The following is an 11741-nucleotide window of genomic DNA, read 5'->3' on the forward strand; positions in this document are numbered from 1 at the left end:
TCATATAGCTTGACGCCTGATTAACATCATTGAAGGTTCAACAACATTCATATCCACTCTGAAATACTCTTGATGATCATTTGAATACTTCTTTGCTTCAAAAACATTAAAGTTTACTTCTTCATCTAGAACACAAACCTTCAATTTTCCTTTGTCTACATCAATTATAACTTTGGCAGTTTTCATGAATGGTCTTCCCAATATCAAAGGTACTTCAACATCTTCTTCAATATCCATTACAACAAAATCTACTGGGAATAGAAATTTATCTACCTTTACCAATAAATCTTGAACAATTCCATGTGGATATTTGATTGATCTATCAGCCAACTGCAAAGTCATTCTTGTTGGTTTCACTTCTACATCTCCAATTTTCTTCAGCATTGATGAAGGCATCAAATTAATACTAGCTCCAAGATCCAATAATGCCTTTCCAACAGTGAGATTTCCTATGGTAACTGGCAAAGTGAAACTCCCAGGATCTCTAGATTTTTGCGGTAATGACTTTTGAATTATAGCACTGCATCCAGCTTCCAATTCAACTATCTCCTGGTCATTGAATTTTCTTTTCTTTGTCAATAATTCCTTCATGAATTTAGCATATGTAGGCATCTTCTTTAAAGCTTCAGTAAAAGGAATGTTAATTTGCAATCTTTTGAGAATATCCATAAATCTTGCAAATTGCCTTTCTTTGCATTTCTTTGTAGGAGCATGTGGATAAGGTACATCTTTTATAGGAACACTCCTCTCTTGTTTTTCACTTTTTTGATTTTTTTTTTCTATTTTCTCTCTAATATCTACAACATCTTCCTTATTCCTTCCTTCTCCTCCCTCACACTCACTCTGTTCTTTTTCATTTTCTCTCTCACTTAAAATCTCTTCCTCAACAACTAAATTATCTCCAATTCCTTTTCCTATAACTTTCCCACTTCTAGTGGTGATAGACTTGCAATGCTCTTTGGGATTGGTTTGTGTATTTGCTAAAAATTGACTTCCTTGATTATCAGCTAACTGTTTAGCCAGCTGCCCCACCTGTGTCTCTAAATTTCTTATTGATGCTTCAGTATTTTTCTGATTAGATAGAGAGGCTTGCATGAATTTCTCAAATGTATCCTCCAACTTGGATGTTCTCTCAGGAACGGAAGGATAATGTGGTTGCTGTTAATAAGGAGCTTGTCTGTTAGATGATCCAACCTCTTGCTTCCACCCAAATCCTTGATTTGGATTATTCCTCCATCCTTGAGTCATGTTATTTGGATAATTATATGCAAAGCCACCTTGTCTTCCTTGATTATTCATATACTGAACCTCTTCCTCTGATGGATTTTGGTAAGAGCATTGGCCATTAAGATGATCTCCCCCAAAAAAATCACACTTCAAAGCTTGATTCTGAATTGAAGGAGAATTTACTGCATGTAATTGTTGAGGCAGTTTTGACATTTGCTTGGTTAATGCCTCAATTTGCTGAGTCAAAATCTTGTTTTGTGCTAAAATTGCATCTGAAGTACTAAGATCCAGCACCCCTTTCTTTTGCACTGTATATCTATCATGTTGAGCTTGGTAACCTGTTGAGGCTAAGGCATCAATGATTCTTGTAGCTTGTTCTGCATCAACACTCATCATTGTACCTCCTGCTGCAGCATCCAAGATCATTTTAGTATCAGGCCTCAAACCATTGTGGAATATGTTCAACTGAGTAATATCCTCAAAGCCATGATTAGGACATCTTCTTAACATCACTTTAAAGAGTTCCCAAGCTTCACAAAAAGGTTCTTCTGGCCCTTGCCTGAATGTGGAGATATCAGACTTAGCCTTGATATATCGAGAGAGTAGGAAGAATCTGTGTAGGAATTTCTCTTCTACATCATTCCAACTACTTAGACTCTGGTTTGGATGCGACTTTAACCATTCTTTTGCTTTGCCTGCAAGTGAGAAAGGAAATAGACGCAGATAAACAGATTCAATATCATTTTCCTCGAAGCCCATAGTCCCAACCAACTCATAGAATGTGGATAGATGAGTATAAGGGTCTTCATGATCCATCCCAGTGAATTGATGAGTACTGATTAAGCTAAGAAAAGCTGGCTTCATTTCTAATGATTTGGTGGTTGGAGGTATAGCTATGCTGGAGAAATGCCTTGGTCCTTGTTGCATAGCATAGTCTCCCAATGTCCTTCTAGGTGGATTTTGTCTATTTTCAGCCATTTGGAAGTCTGTTTGATTGTGTGAGTTGAGAGTGTTGGAAGATTCTCCTTTTGCTTGTCCTTGCTTCTTCTTTTCTTCTCTCTTCTTGCTCTGATTTCTTCTAGCTGTCTTCTCAATTTCTGGATCAAATTCCAATTGATCTTCAGGAACCTGTCCTCTTAATAACATGTATCTAAGACAACTCAAGCAAGGATTATTAGCACAGGATAAAAGAATAAGATATAAACAAGTGTCTATTCACAAAGAAAACAAAATATTCACAATACTCAATGAGTTATACTTCAGCAATTCTTAAAAGAAATTGTTCCCCGGCAACGGCGCCAAAAACTTGTTGATGTTTCTCGGCAAGTGTACTGAATCAACTATAATATAGTACTCTTTAAAGTACGAATGTCGAACCCACAGGGAACAATTCTAATTAAGATGTTTTTTTTTTAAAACTCATTAAGTATAGAAAATAATTTTGAGACTTTGTTCATAACCAAATTAAAGATTTCACAAGAACTCAAAGATTTAGGGTTTGGTTCTGGATGTAACAAAACCAACTTATCAAATATAGAGAAAGATACTTGGGATTGAATTGCGTCTATCTCAATAATCTGTATTTTGAATAATACAATATATAATACTCAAAACTACTTATTCTTGAAGCTTAATTTAAAGCCATTCATCTTGATTCCTCACAGATGAAATTCATAAGATAATTTCTCAAACACTGATTCCTCAGATATTTAACAAATCATCCAGCTTTAGGAACAAAATTATAATGCAATCAATAACCTGGAATCTATTCCTAGCATTACAAGTTATCAAGTATTTTTGTTTATTTCAGATCCTTAAAGGTACTTTCCAGTTAAACTTAAGGATCAAAATCAAGACTCTATTGATCAGACAGAATCAAGCAATAAGCATAAAACGCAAATACCAAGAACAAGTAGAAAAGAGAATTATATATATATATATATATATATATATCACCAAGAATACATTTGATCAAGATAAATTACATTCAATCCCAAGTTAGAAAGAACTTAGCCACTCATGACAGCTCCTCCAATCTTCATTCTTGATCTGGATTGCATAAGAAGGACTGATCTGAGCAAGTTCTTCTTCGAAGAACAGAGGTTTCTTCTCTTTCTCTCACTGGTCTCTCTCTAAAAAACCCAATCTGTTTTCCACCGCTGGTTTTGAATTATGTTTCAAAATTTATATAATCAACTTTAGCTCAAGCTAGCCCGTTTTAGTTTGAGCTAGATCGTTCGGTGCATTTTTAGCTTGAGCTAGCGATTCTAGCCTGAGCTAGATCAGTATTTTTAATCAACTCTGGACAGTTTTAGCTTGAGCTTAAGCGAAAGTTGCAGAACAAAAAATTTTCTTCCTTTTCTGCATAAATAGCTTAGGCTAAAAGTTCTAGCTTAAGCTAAAATTACCCTGTAATGAAATTTTCTTGAAAATTTTCAATTTTGTCTTTGCCAAAAGGTTCAAACCTTTCTAAGCTTTCTTCCATCTATTCATTTCACCAAACATTTCAAACCTACATGACCATTCCACATATCAAACTCGTTTTAAAGACATCAAATATTAAAACATACTACTAAATCAAAACAAATATGGAGATGATTGAGGCATGTTTAATAAAGTTGGAGGTGAGAAAACTCAAAGCCAAACAGCTAATCTTTGCAATATATGATGAAATGTGCAGAAAAATAACCCTTTTTAGAGCCAAATTTGTTTTATTGCACCTTAGGTTCTGATATACATATATTGTCCTACCTTGTGGTATGCTAACAAAAGGAGAGCATAGGTGTAATTCAAATTTCTATAATTAAAAGAATTGGGTTTGGTGTGGCTGTTGGGATTTTGAGAATGAAAAAAAAAGAGAAAAAGAAAAAAAAAGGGAATGACAAAATTATCCAAATTCTCATTCTCTTTTCTAAAAAAAAAAGAAAAAGAAAAGCAAAGAGGATTACAAGAATATAAAAAGAAGCAATGTGAATGAATCCTATGGAAGGGATAATGGATAACACAATTAGAAGTTGAATTGCAAATATGCTAATCTTTTATTAAGTGTGAAAAGAAGAAAAGTCTGTTCTTAGGAGAGAAAGAGAAGAAACCTTTGTTCTTAGGAGAAGAAATTACTCAGATCAGCCCTTCTTATGCAATCCAGATCAAGAATGAAGATTGGAGGAGTTGTCATGAGTGGCTAAGTTCTTTCTAACTTGGGATTGAATGTAATTTATCTTGATCAAATGTATTCTTGGTGATATATATATATATATATATATATATAAAGTTCTCTTTTCTACTTGTTCTTGGTATTTTCATTTTATGCTTATTGCTTGATTCTGTCTGATCAATAGAGTCTTGATTTTGATCCTTAAATTTAACTGGAAAGTACCTTTAAGGATCTGAAATAAATGAAAATACTTGATAACTTGTAATGCTAGGAATAGATTCCAGGTTATTGATTGCATTATAATTTTGCTCCTAAAGCTGGATGATTTGTTAAATATCTGAGGAATCAGTGTTTGAGAAATTATCTTATGAATTTCATCTGTGAGGAATCAAGATGAATGACTTTAAATTAAGCTTCAAGAATAAGTAGTTTTGAGTATTATATATTGTATTATTCAAAATACAAATGATTGAGATAGACGCAATTCAATCCCAAGTATCTTTCTCTATATTTGATAAGTTGGTTTTGTTACATCCAGAACCAAACCCTAAATCTTTGAGTTCTTGTGAAATCTTTAATTTGGTTATGAACAAAGTCTCAAAATTATTTTCTATACTTAATGAGTTTTAAAACAGAACATCTTAATTAGAATTGTTCCCTGTGGGTTCGACATTCGTACTTTAAAGAGTACTATATTACAGTTGATTCGGTACACTTGCCGAGAAACATCAACAGATTCTGGAAATCATTGCATTCTTCTACAAGATTTCTTCTATAGACAAAGGGAATTTCAAACTTCAGAAGGACTTCTATTGAGGGAAACTCATCATTGTTGAAGATATTCTTGATGGCGGGGAAGAGTCAGCTCAGTTAGCAACTCCTGATGGAACAAGGCCACAAATTCTCGAGGATGTCTCTTTTTGGTTTCTATGTTGTTTATTTTTGGTAGGACAAATGTAATTCTATATTTTGTAAACATTTAACCATTTTTTGTATTCCATTTGGCTAGTGAGCCAAAATAATGATAAACTACTTTTGACTCTCTTGTTTTATGTTGTCAGTTAACAATTTTTGAACTTTGACCATGAATGTTTTATGTTTTTTTAACAGTTAATAGGAATTAAATTGAGTGAATTTGATTGATTGTGAATACTATTAGTTGATCTCGATCTTTACCAAAAACGCTTTTAGTTTTAATCATCATTCTTCATAGGGATTCATTCTGGTGGATTCGACCACTACCAAGAAAGCTTCCTGTTTTCCTAAGCCTTGTTCTCGGTAGGGAGTTATGTGGTCAAATTCAACCTTTATTGAGAACGATTTACACCATTGAACCTTGTTCTCGGTAGGGAATCATGTGGTTGGATTCAACCTTTGTTGATTTGTTGAAAGCATCATGTTATTTCAAGTTTCATTCTCAGTCATGTGGTTGGATTTAATCTTCATCGAGAGCAATTTGCATTACCGAACTTTGTTCTTAGTAAGGAATGTCATGGTTGGATTCAACCTTTGCCAACAATTTCAAGACCTGTTCTCCGTAAGGAATCGTGTAGTTGGATTCGAAATTTATTAAGAAGTATTATCTTTCATCATTCTTGATAGGTAAAGATAGTATAAAAATGTTTCATTATTGGGTGTCTCGTTAAAACCTTCTTTAGCCAAAACCTTTAATACGAAAAGAATACAAATGGTATGAAATAGCGCACTTGTTACATAGATTCAACTAAAGTAAAAATTGCATTGGCTAGCATTCCATGTTCTTGTAATGTCTTCCCCGTTTAGATGTTTGATCCGGTTAGTCTTATTTCGCAAGCTTTCTTTGAGCTAGAAAGGTCCCACCCCCCCATTTAGGGCTAGTTTTTCGTCAATTAAATCTTCTCGAGGGTCATTCCTCATTCTCCACACTATATTGCCTTATTTGAAAAAGCTTGGCTTTACTTATGTATTATAGGGCTTGATCTCTTTGTGCTTGCAAGCTTTTTTCTCGTAGCTTTGCCTTGTCCTGTAGCTTATGCAATAGGTCAAGCTCAGTTAAGAGACACTCGAAATTTTCAGATAGTCGACTTGTCGACCTCCAAAACTAACATTATATTCATGTCATAGGATAATTTGTAGGGTGTCTATTGTGGTTTGCATTGGTACGCCCATAGTGCCACAAAAATTTATTTAGTTAAAAAAGAAGAATATACAAAGCTAAAAAGGGAAAGCTTGAACGCACCAACACTCGCCAAAGTTCGCCCAAACTTACCTAAGCAAGACACCCCTAGAGGATCTCGCTCAAGAGAGCTCAATCTCGCTCAAGTGAGATTACTCTATGTTAGGCCTTTTTTTCGTGCAACTCTCCTAGGCGAGCCCAAGCCAATTGGTGTTGAGAGTAATATGTTCAAACTCTTATGTATTGAGGTGATATCTAAACATAATATTTTGTTCTTGATTGATGATAGGTATTACTGTTTTGTTTATAATGCTTGGTTTACCATGATCTACAATCTTAAATTTGACTGGAAAGTACTTCTAAGGTTCTGACCGAAATAATAATGCTTAACATATTTGAATGCTAGAAATAAATTTGAAATGTTAATTGCTATCAACCTCTGGTCTGAATGATAAGAAGTTTTTATAAATATGCGAATAATCAATATTTAGGAGACATCGTAATAATTTTATGTGCAAGGAATTGATATATATATATATATATATGATTTTTATACGGGGATCAATATCAATCAAAGAACACAATTTTATCATGCTAATCAAAATACAAAAGAGTGAGAAAGATGAACCTCAATCCTTATTTTTCCAATTGAAGAAACAAACTCTTTGACTTGTTTTCATATTAATTATTGCAATCTTAACAAACTCCAATAAACTTTATTATTTTGTTTTCTATTTAGTGAATCTTTACTTGATTATTCAACAGTTCTTTTTGGGTTCGATATTCATCCTTAGGGACAAATTATTACTTATCACAATACGGTACACTTGCCGTAAAAAAGTTATAAAGTTTTTGGCACCGTTCTTGGGGAACAATTTGATTTTTTTAGTACAAATTCCTTCCAGAAAACCACTGGGCATTCACTAGGTAATCAATAACATATTACAACATACAAACACCACAAAGAGGTGATCTTGACCACACAAGAACACACACCCTCTTTGCCTTTTCACACACACAATCATAACAACCCTCTGACTTGCAGATTTACTGTTTTACAAGTGTACAAAATGAAAAACAATTACAAGAATAGAAGGAACCGACACCTAGTGTATAGGAAATCATAGAGCTCCTAATTCACTTCTTGAACCAATGGCACAACCTTAGGCAATCTAGCAAAGCTTGAATCAAATCTTCCTCAAACCTGTTTCTTAATCTCTCTTTCTGTGTATTTCAAATATGGAGGGTAACCCAGATTTATAGTTCTTCAAACTAGCCGTTTTAGGCACTTAAATACCAGCCAAAACAGTTTCAAACCAACTGAAAGTAGATTTAATAAGATTTTGGAAAAACTGTTAAGAAATTCAAAAATCAACTGGTTGAACTATCGTTTTAACCGATTGAATTGGTTTTGACAGTTAGTCAACCAAATCAAAAACAGTTTGAAAACCCTCCAAACAAGCTAGGTGGAAAACAACCAACTAAACCGAGAAATCAACTGATTGTTTTTCACTTAGCTTAGAAAAACACTTTTCATTTTCAAAACCAGATTGATTCAGCTGTGCTTTGGATTAAGAATGAATTTTACAAATTCTAAACTACCTAGAACTAAACCCCAAACACACCAGTTGATGATAATCAAATAAAGGAGGCTTTTATTAATGGAGGAAGAGGACATCCACCCTCACATTTGAAGTTCTTCCTTCTAGTCTTCTCAAAATTAAAAGAAGACATAAAATAAAGATGAGGCACAAGCCCAAAGCCCATGCCCAAGCCCAAGAAGGCCAAAGCCCAAAGAGCCCAAGTCCATCCCATGAGGGGCAAGGCCAAGCTTTGAAATACTCTTGTATAGTTTTAGGAGGTGTGGTTATTAAATAAAGGAGTGTGAAAATGTAAAATAAAGTCACATTACCCATGTGACTTAGGAGAGTGGTGTAGGTGTAGTTTTTGGGAGGTGTCATAGTAGAAATAGGTCACACCTCCTCCCATGTGACTTGTTTTTGGTGGGAATTTCAAATGAGTTTATTTGAAATTTCCCACCTATTTTTCAGCACCTTAGGCTATAAATAGAGGTGCTTCCTTTGTAAAATGCAGATTGGAATTAATCTAAGAAAACTCTACTCAAATTTTGAGTGAACTTTGGAGAGCTTTGAGCCTTCTTCTCTAGTCTTATCTTGATGGATCAATGGAGTCCTCAAGTGGCGACATCACTCTCATCTAGGAGCATTCCACACTTCTAGTGGCGAGATCATCCATCCTCCTTCCATCTTCATGAGCATTTCTTCTCTCCTTCCTTTCTCCTCTTTCTATTGTTTGTGTTAGCTTGTGTTCTTGAGTTTTGGTTAGATGTTCTTGCTGTTTTTATGAGTTTTTGGTTCGGCAATTTTATAATTCTGTCCATTCATCTTGTTCCTTTTCTTTTCTTGCTCATTTGTTCGGTTCAATTTGACTATAATTGGAACTTCCATATGAGTTTGGAATTGGTGCTAGTTTTTGGAGAGTTCTTGACTTAGAACAATGATCCAATTCTAAGAAAAAGTGCCTAACTATTGTCCAACTCAAGTTGATTCCTAAGAAGGTCAAGAACCTTTCTCTATGTGGCTATTGGAATCACATCACCAGCACATGCATCAAGCTCTCTTCACAGATTTGGAGGCATCAAAGCTTCATTTTCAACAACTCTCACTATCTTCCTTACTTGGGGATCTAGAATGGTTAGGGTACCTAGACCTTTGAGAGTTGTGTTGAAGTGGAGGGATTAGAATGTATAGGGTTGTAAGTGGAATCTTTCTCAACATTTGAAGGAAAAGTTTTGGAAGAATTTTTGTTTTTGTTTTTGTTTTTCCAAGATGATTGGTAGTAGCTATCATTATAAGAGTTTTTGAAATAGTTTTTCTTGGAAAGTTGGGTTTCAACCTTCATGGTAAGGTGAACCATTTTTTCTAAATATGAATACTCATAAAGTTCCACCACATCTTGGATTTTCCTTCTTAGTCCACTTACAAATTTAGCCATTTTAGATTCCTCTCTTTCATGCATATCAATTTTGATTAAAATCGTTTCAAGCTCTTTAAAATAATCATCAACACTTTTTGTTCCTTGTTGAAGCTGTTGGAGCTTCAACAAGAGTTTCTTCCTATAGTGAGGAGGAACAAACCTAGTGCGCATGCATAACTTTAAATCATCCCAAGAGACCACGACTAGCCTCTTGTTAAGCCAATGTCCATTATAGTTTTATGCCACCACTGCATGGCATAGTCTAAAAATTCTAAGAAGACTAACTTGACTTTTTGGTATTCTTGGACCTCATGTACATTAAAAATTTGTTCAAATTTATCCTCCCATCCTAGGTAAATGTTGGGATCACCTTCCCCACTAAAACTAGGAATTTTTACATAAGGCAAAGAAATTTTAGGAGCATGGTGTGGTTGTTGGCGCCTCTCCTCAAAGTGGTTCAACCTCCAATCTTCTTCTTCCTCATGGCTACCATATTGAGTGAAACTCCTTGTAGCTCTTCTATGCTCCCATCTCCTTGGTTGTCTTCCATGAGCCGATTCAAGTCTTTGGAGTCTCTCCTCCATTTGTCTCATTTCTTCATCCTTTTGTGCTACTGACCTTTTTGTCGCCGCCAACTCACCCATAAGGAATGCCTTTTGAGGAGATTGGGGTTTTGATGACTCCCCTGAAGAAAGATGAGCCATAATTCTCAAGTGAACAAATAATTAGTCAAATAGAAGTTAGAAAACACTCTCTCAAGTTTGCGTCACTTTGGTGAAAAGAAAACAAGAAGAGAGCACTCAAAGCACTCAAAAAGAATTTTATCCTCTCACAAAGGTCTTTCTTGAGGTTGAAAACTCTCAAATGAAAAGGATCAAAGCCTTAAACACTTGATCTTAATGGAAACCGCAACAAAACTTAAAGAAGAAATACAAAAGACAATAAAGAAAAGTTTAAGCAAGAAAAGCTAAACCAAATTTGAGAAAGAGAATATGACAAAACTTGAAAAGGAAACAAGTAAGAAAAAGGAATACAAAAAGACTCTAAGATACTTACTAAACTTTTAACAATGAAACTTTTTCTTTAGAAATTGTTAAAGAAAAAGGATAAAAATTCCACAATGGTTGAAATCAATTTGTCAATCAAGTTGAACCCAAAATTTTGAAATCTTTTCTCTTTAAGAAAATGGAACCCCAAATTTGCGTTTCACACTTCTCTTGTTTTTTTTTCATACTAGTTTTTGAATTATAGAAATGAAATGTCCAGAGTTTTGATCATGCATATTTTCCAATAGCTCCAATTTTCACAAAAAAAATTGGGATTCAAAATAATTGATCACTTGAAATCTTTTATTTGAAACTTAAATTTACTTCTACTAAAACAAGTTTCTAATTACTTTTTAAACTTTCAAAATTAAAAGAAAAGTAAATAGAATCAAAGTAAGGACTCCTATAACACTAATGAACATATGAATAAAAGCAAAAAGGAAAGAACACAATAAGACACAAAATAACAATCCAAAAGCGAAACAAAGCTATGGAAAAGTAAAATGGTCGAATGAAATTGCAAGAAAAATAAAGGGCAGAAAATTAAATTGCAAGAATGTAAAGACAAGAATTTAAAGGTACTTGAATGTAAATACAAGGAATTAAAGATGCAAGAAAGTAAAGTTTCAATAAACTCTAAACAAGATAAGCTTAAAAACATGTTGTGAGTTGATTTTTAGATGTTTTCATTTAGGTGATACTTTACTTTAAGATTGTGATTAGGAGTTAATGGTAATGACCTTAGTAAAATTCCCACTGGACACTAACTTAGCCAAGTGGTTAAGTAGGCGTGAAGGTGCATTTCACAAAGGCAAAGATAAAAAAGACATTGTATGGTGACATGTATGCAATTGCCGAAATAAAGAAGAAAACTAGGAAACATTAATGGAAGGGAAACATGAAGGAAATGGAAGAAGAAACTTATGGAGATGGTGGTGGATGGTCACACCACTTAATGGATGGAAACAACCAAGATAAGTGTTAGGCCGCCACTTGAGAGTTTCATTCTCATCAAGATAAGACCAAAAGGAAGAGGAGACAATACTCACTCAAGCTCACAATATTTGTGCAGAGTAACTTTTTTATTCAATTTCAACATGTCAAATACGATGGTTAGACCTCCTATTTATAGGTGAAAGAGCATTGGAAAACAAGCAAGAGG

General features: G+C 34.2%; 1 protein-coding gene and 1 pseudogene across 1 annotated transcript; one reads left to right on the forward strand and one right to left on the reverse strand.

The window, feature by feature from the left end:
- Positions 1-1095, reverse strand: LOC137829294 (uncharacterized). The gene has a single exon (XM_068636098.1). It carries the CDS (start codon positions 1093-1095, stop codon positions 1-3), a length of 1095 nt encoding a protein of 364 aa, XP_068492199.1.
- A 613-nt stretch (positions 1096-1708) lies between these two features.
- LOC137830786 (small nucleolar RNA R71) lies at positions 1709-1814 on the forward strand (annotated as a pseudogene).
- The last annotated feature ends 9927 nt before the right edge of the window (positions 1815-11741 follow it).

The sequence above is a fragment of the Phaseolus vulgaris genome, chromosome 7, assembly GCF_000499845.2.
Source record: "Phaseolus vulgaris cultivar G19833 chromosome 7, P. vulgaris v2.0, whole genome shotgun sequence".
NCBI classification, from domain to species: domain Eukaryota; kingdom Viridiplantae; phylum Streptophyta; class Magnoliopsida; order Fabales; family Fabaceae; genus Phaseolus; species Phaseolus vulgaris.

Coding starts and splice junctions, on each gene's coding strand:
- LOC137829294 (XM_068636098.1), bottom strand. CDS start 1,095: ATGCAAGCCTCTCTATCTAATCAGAAAAATACTGAAGCATCAATAAGA.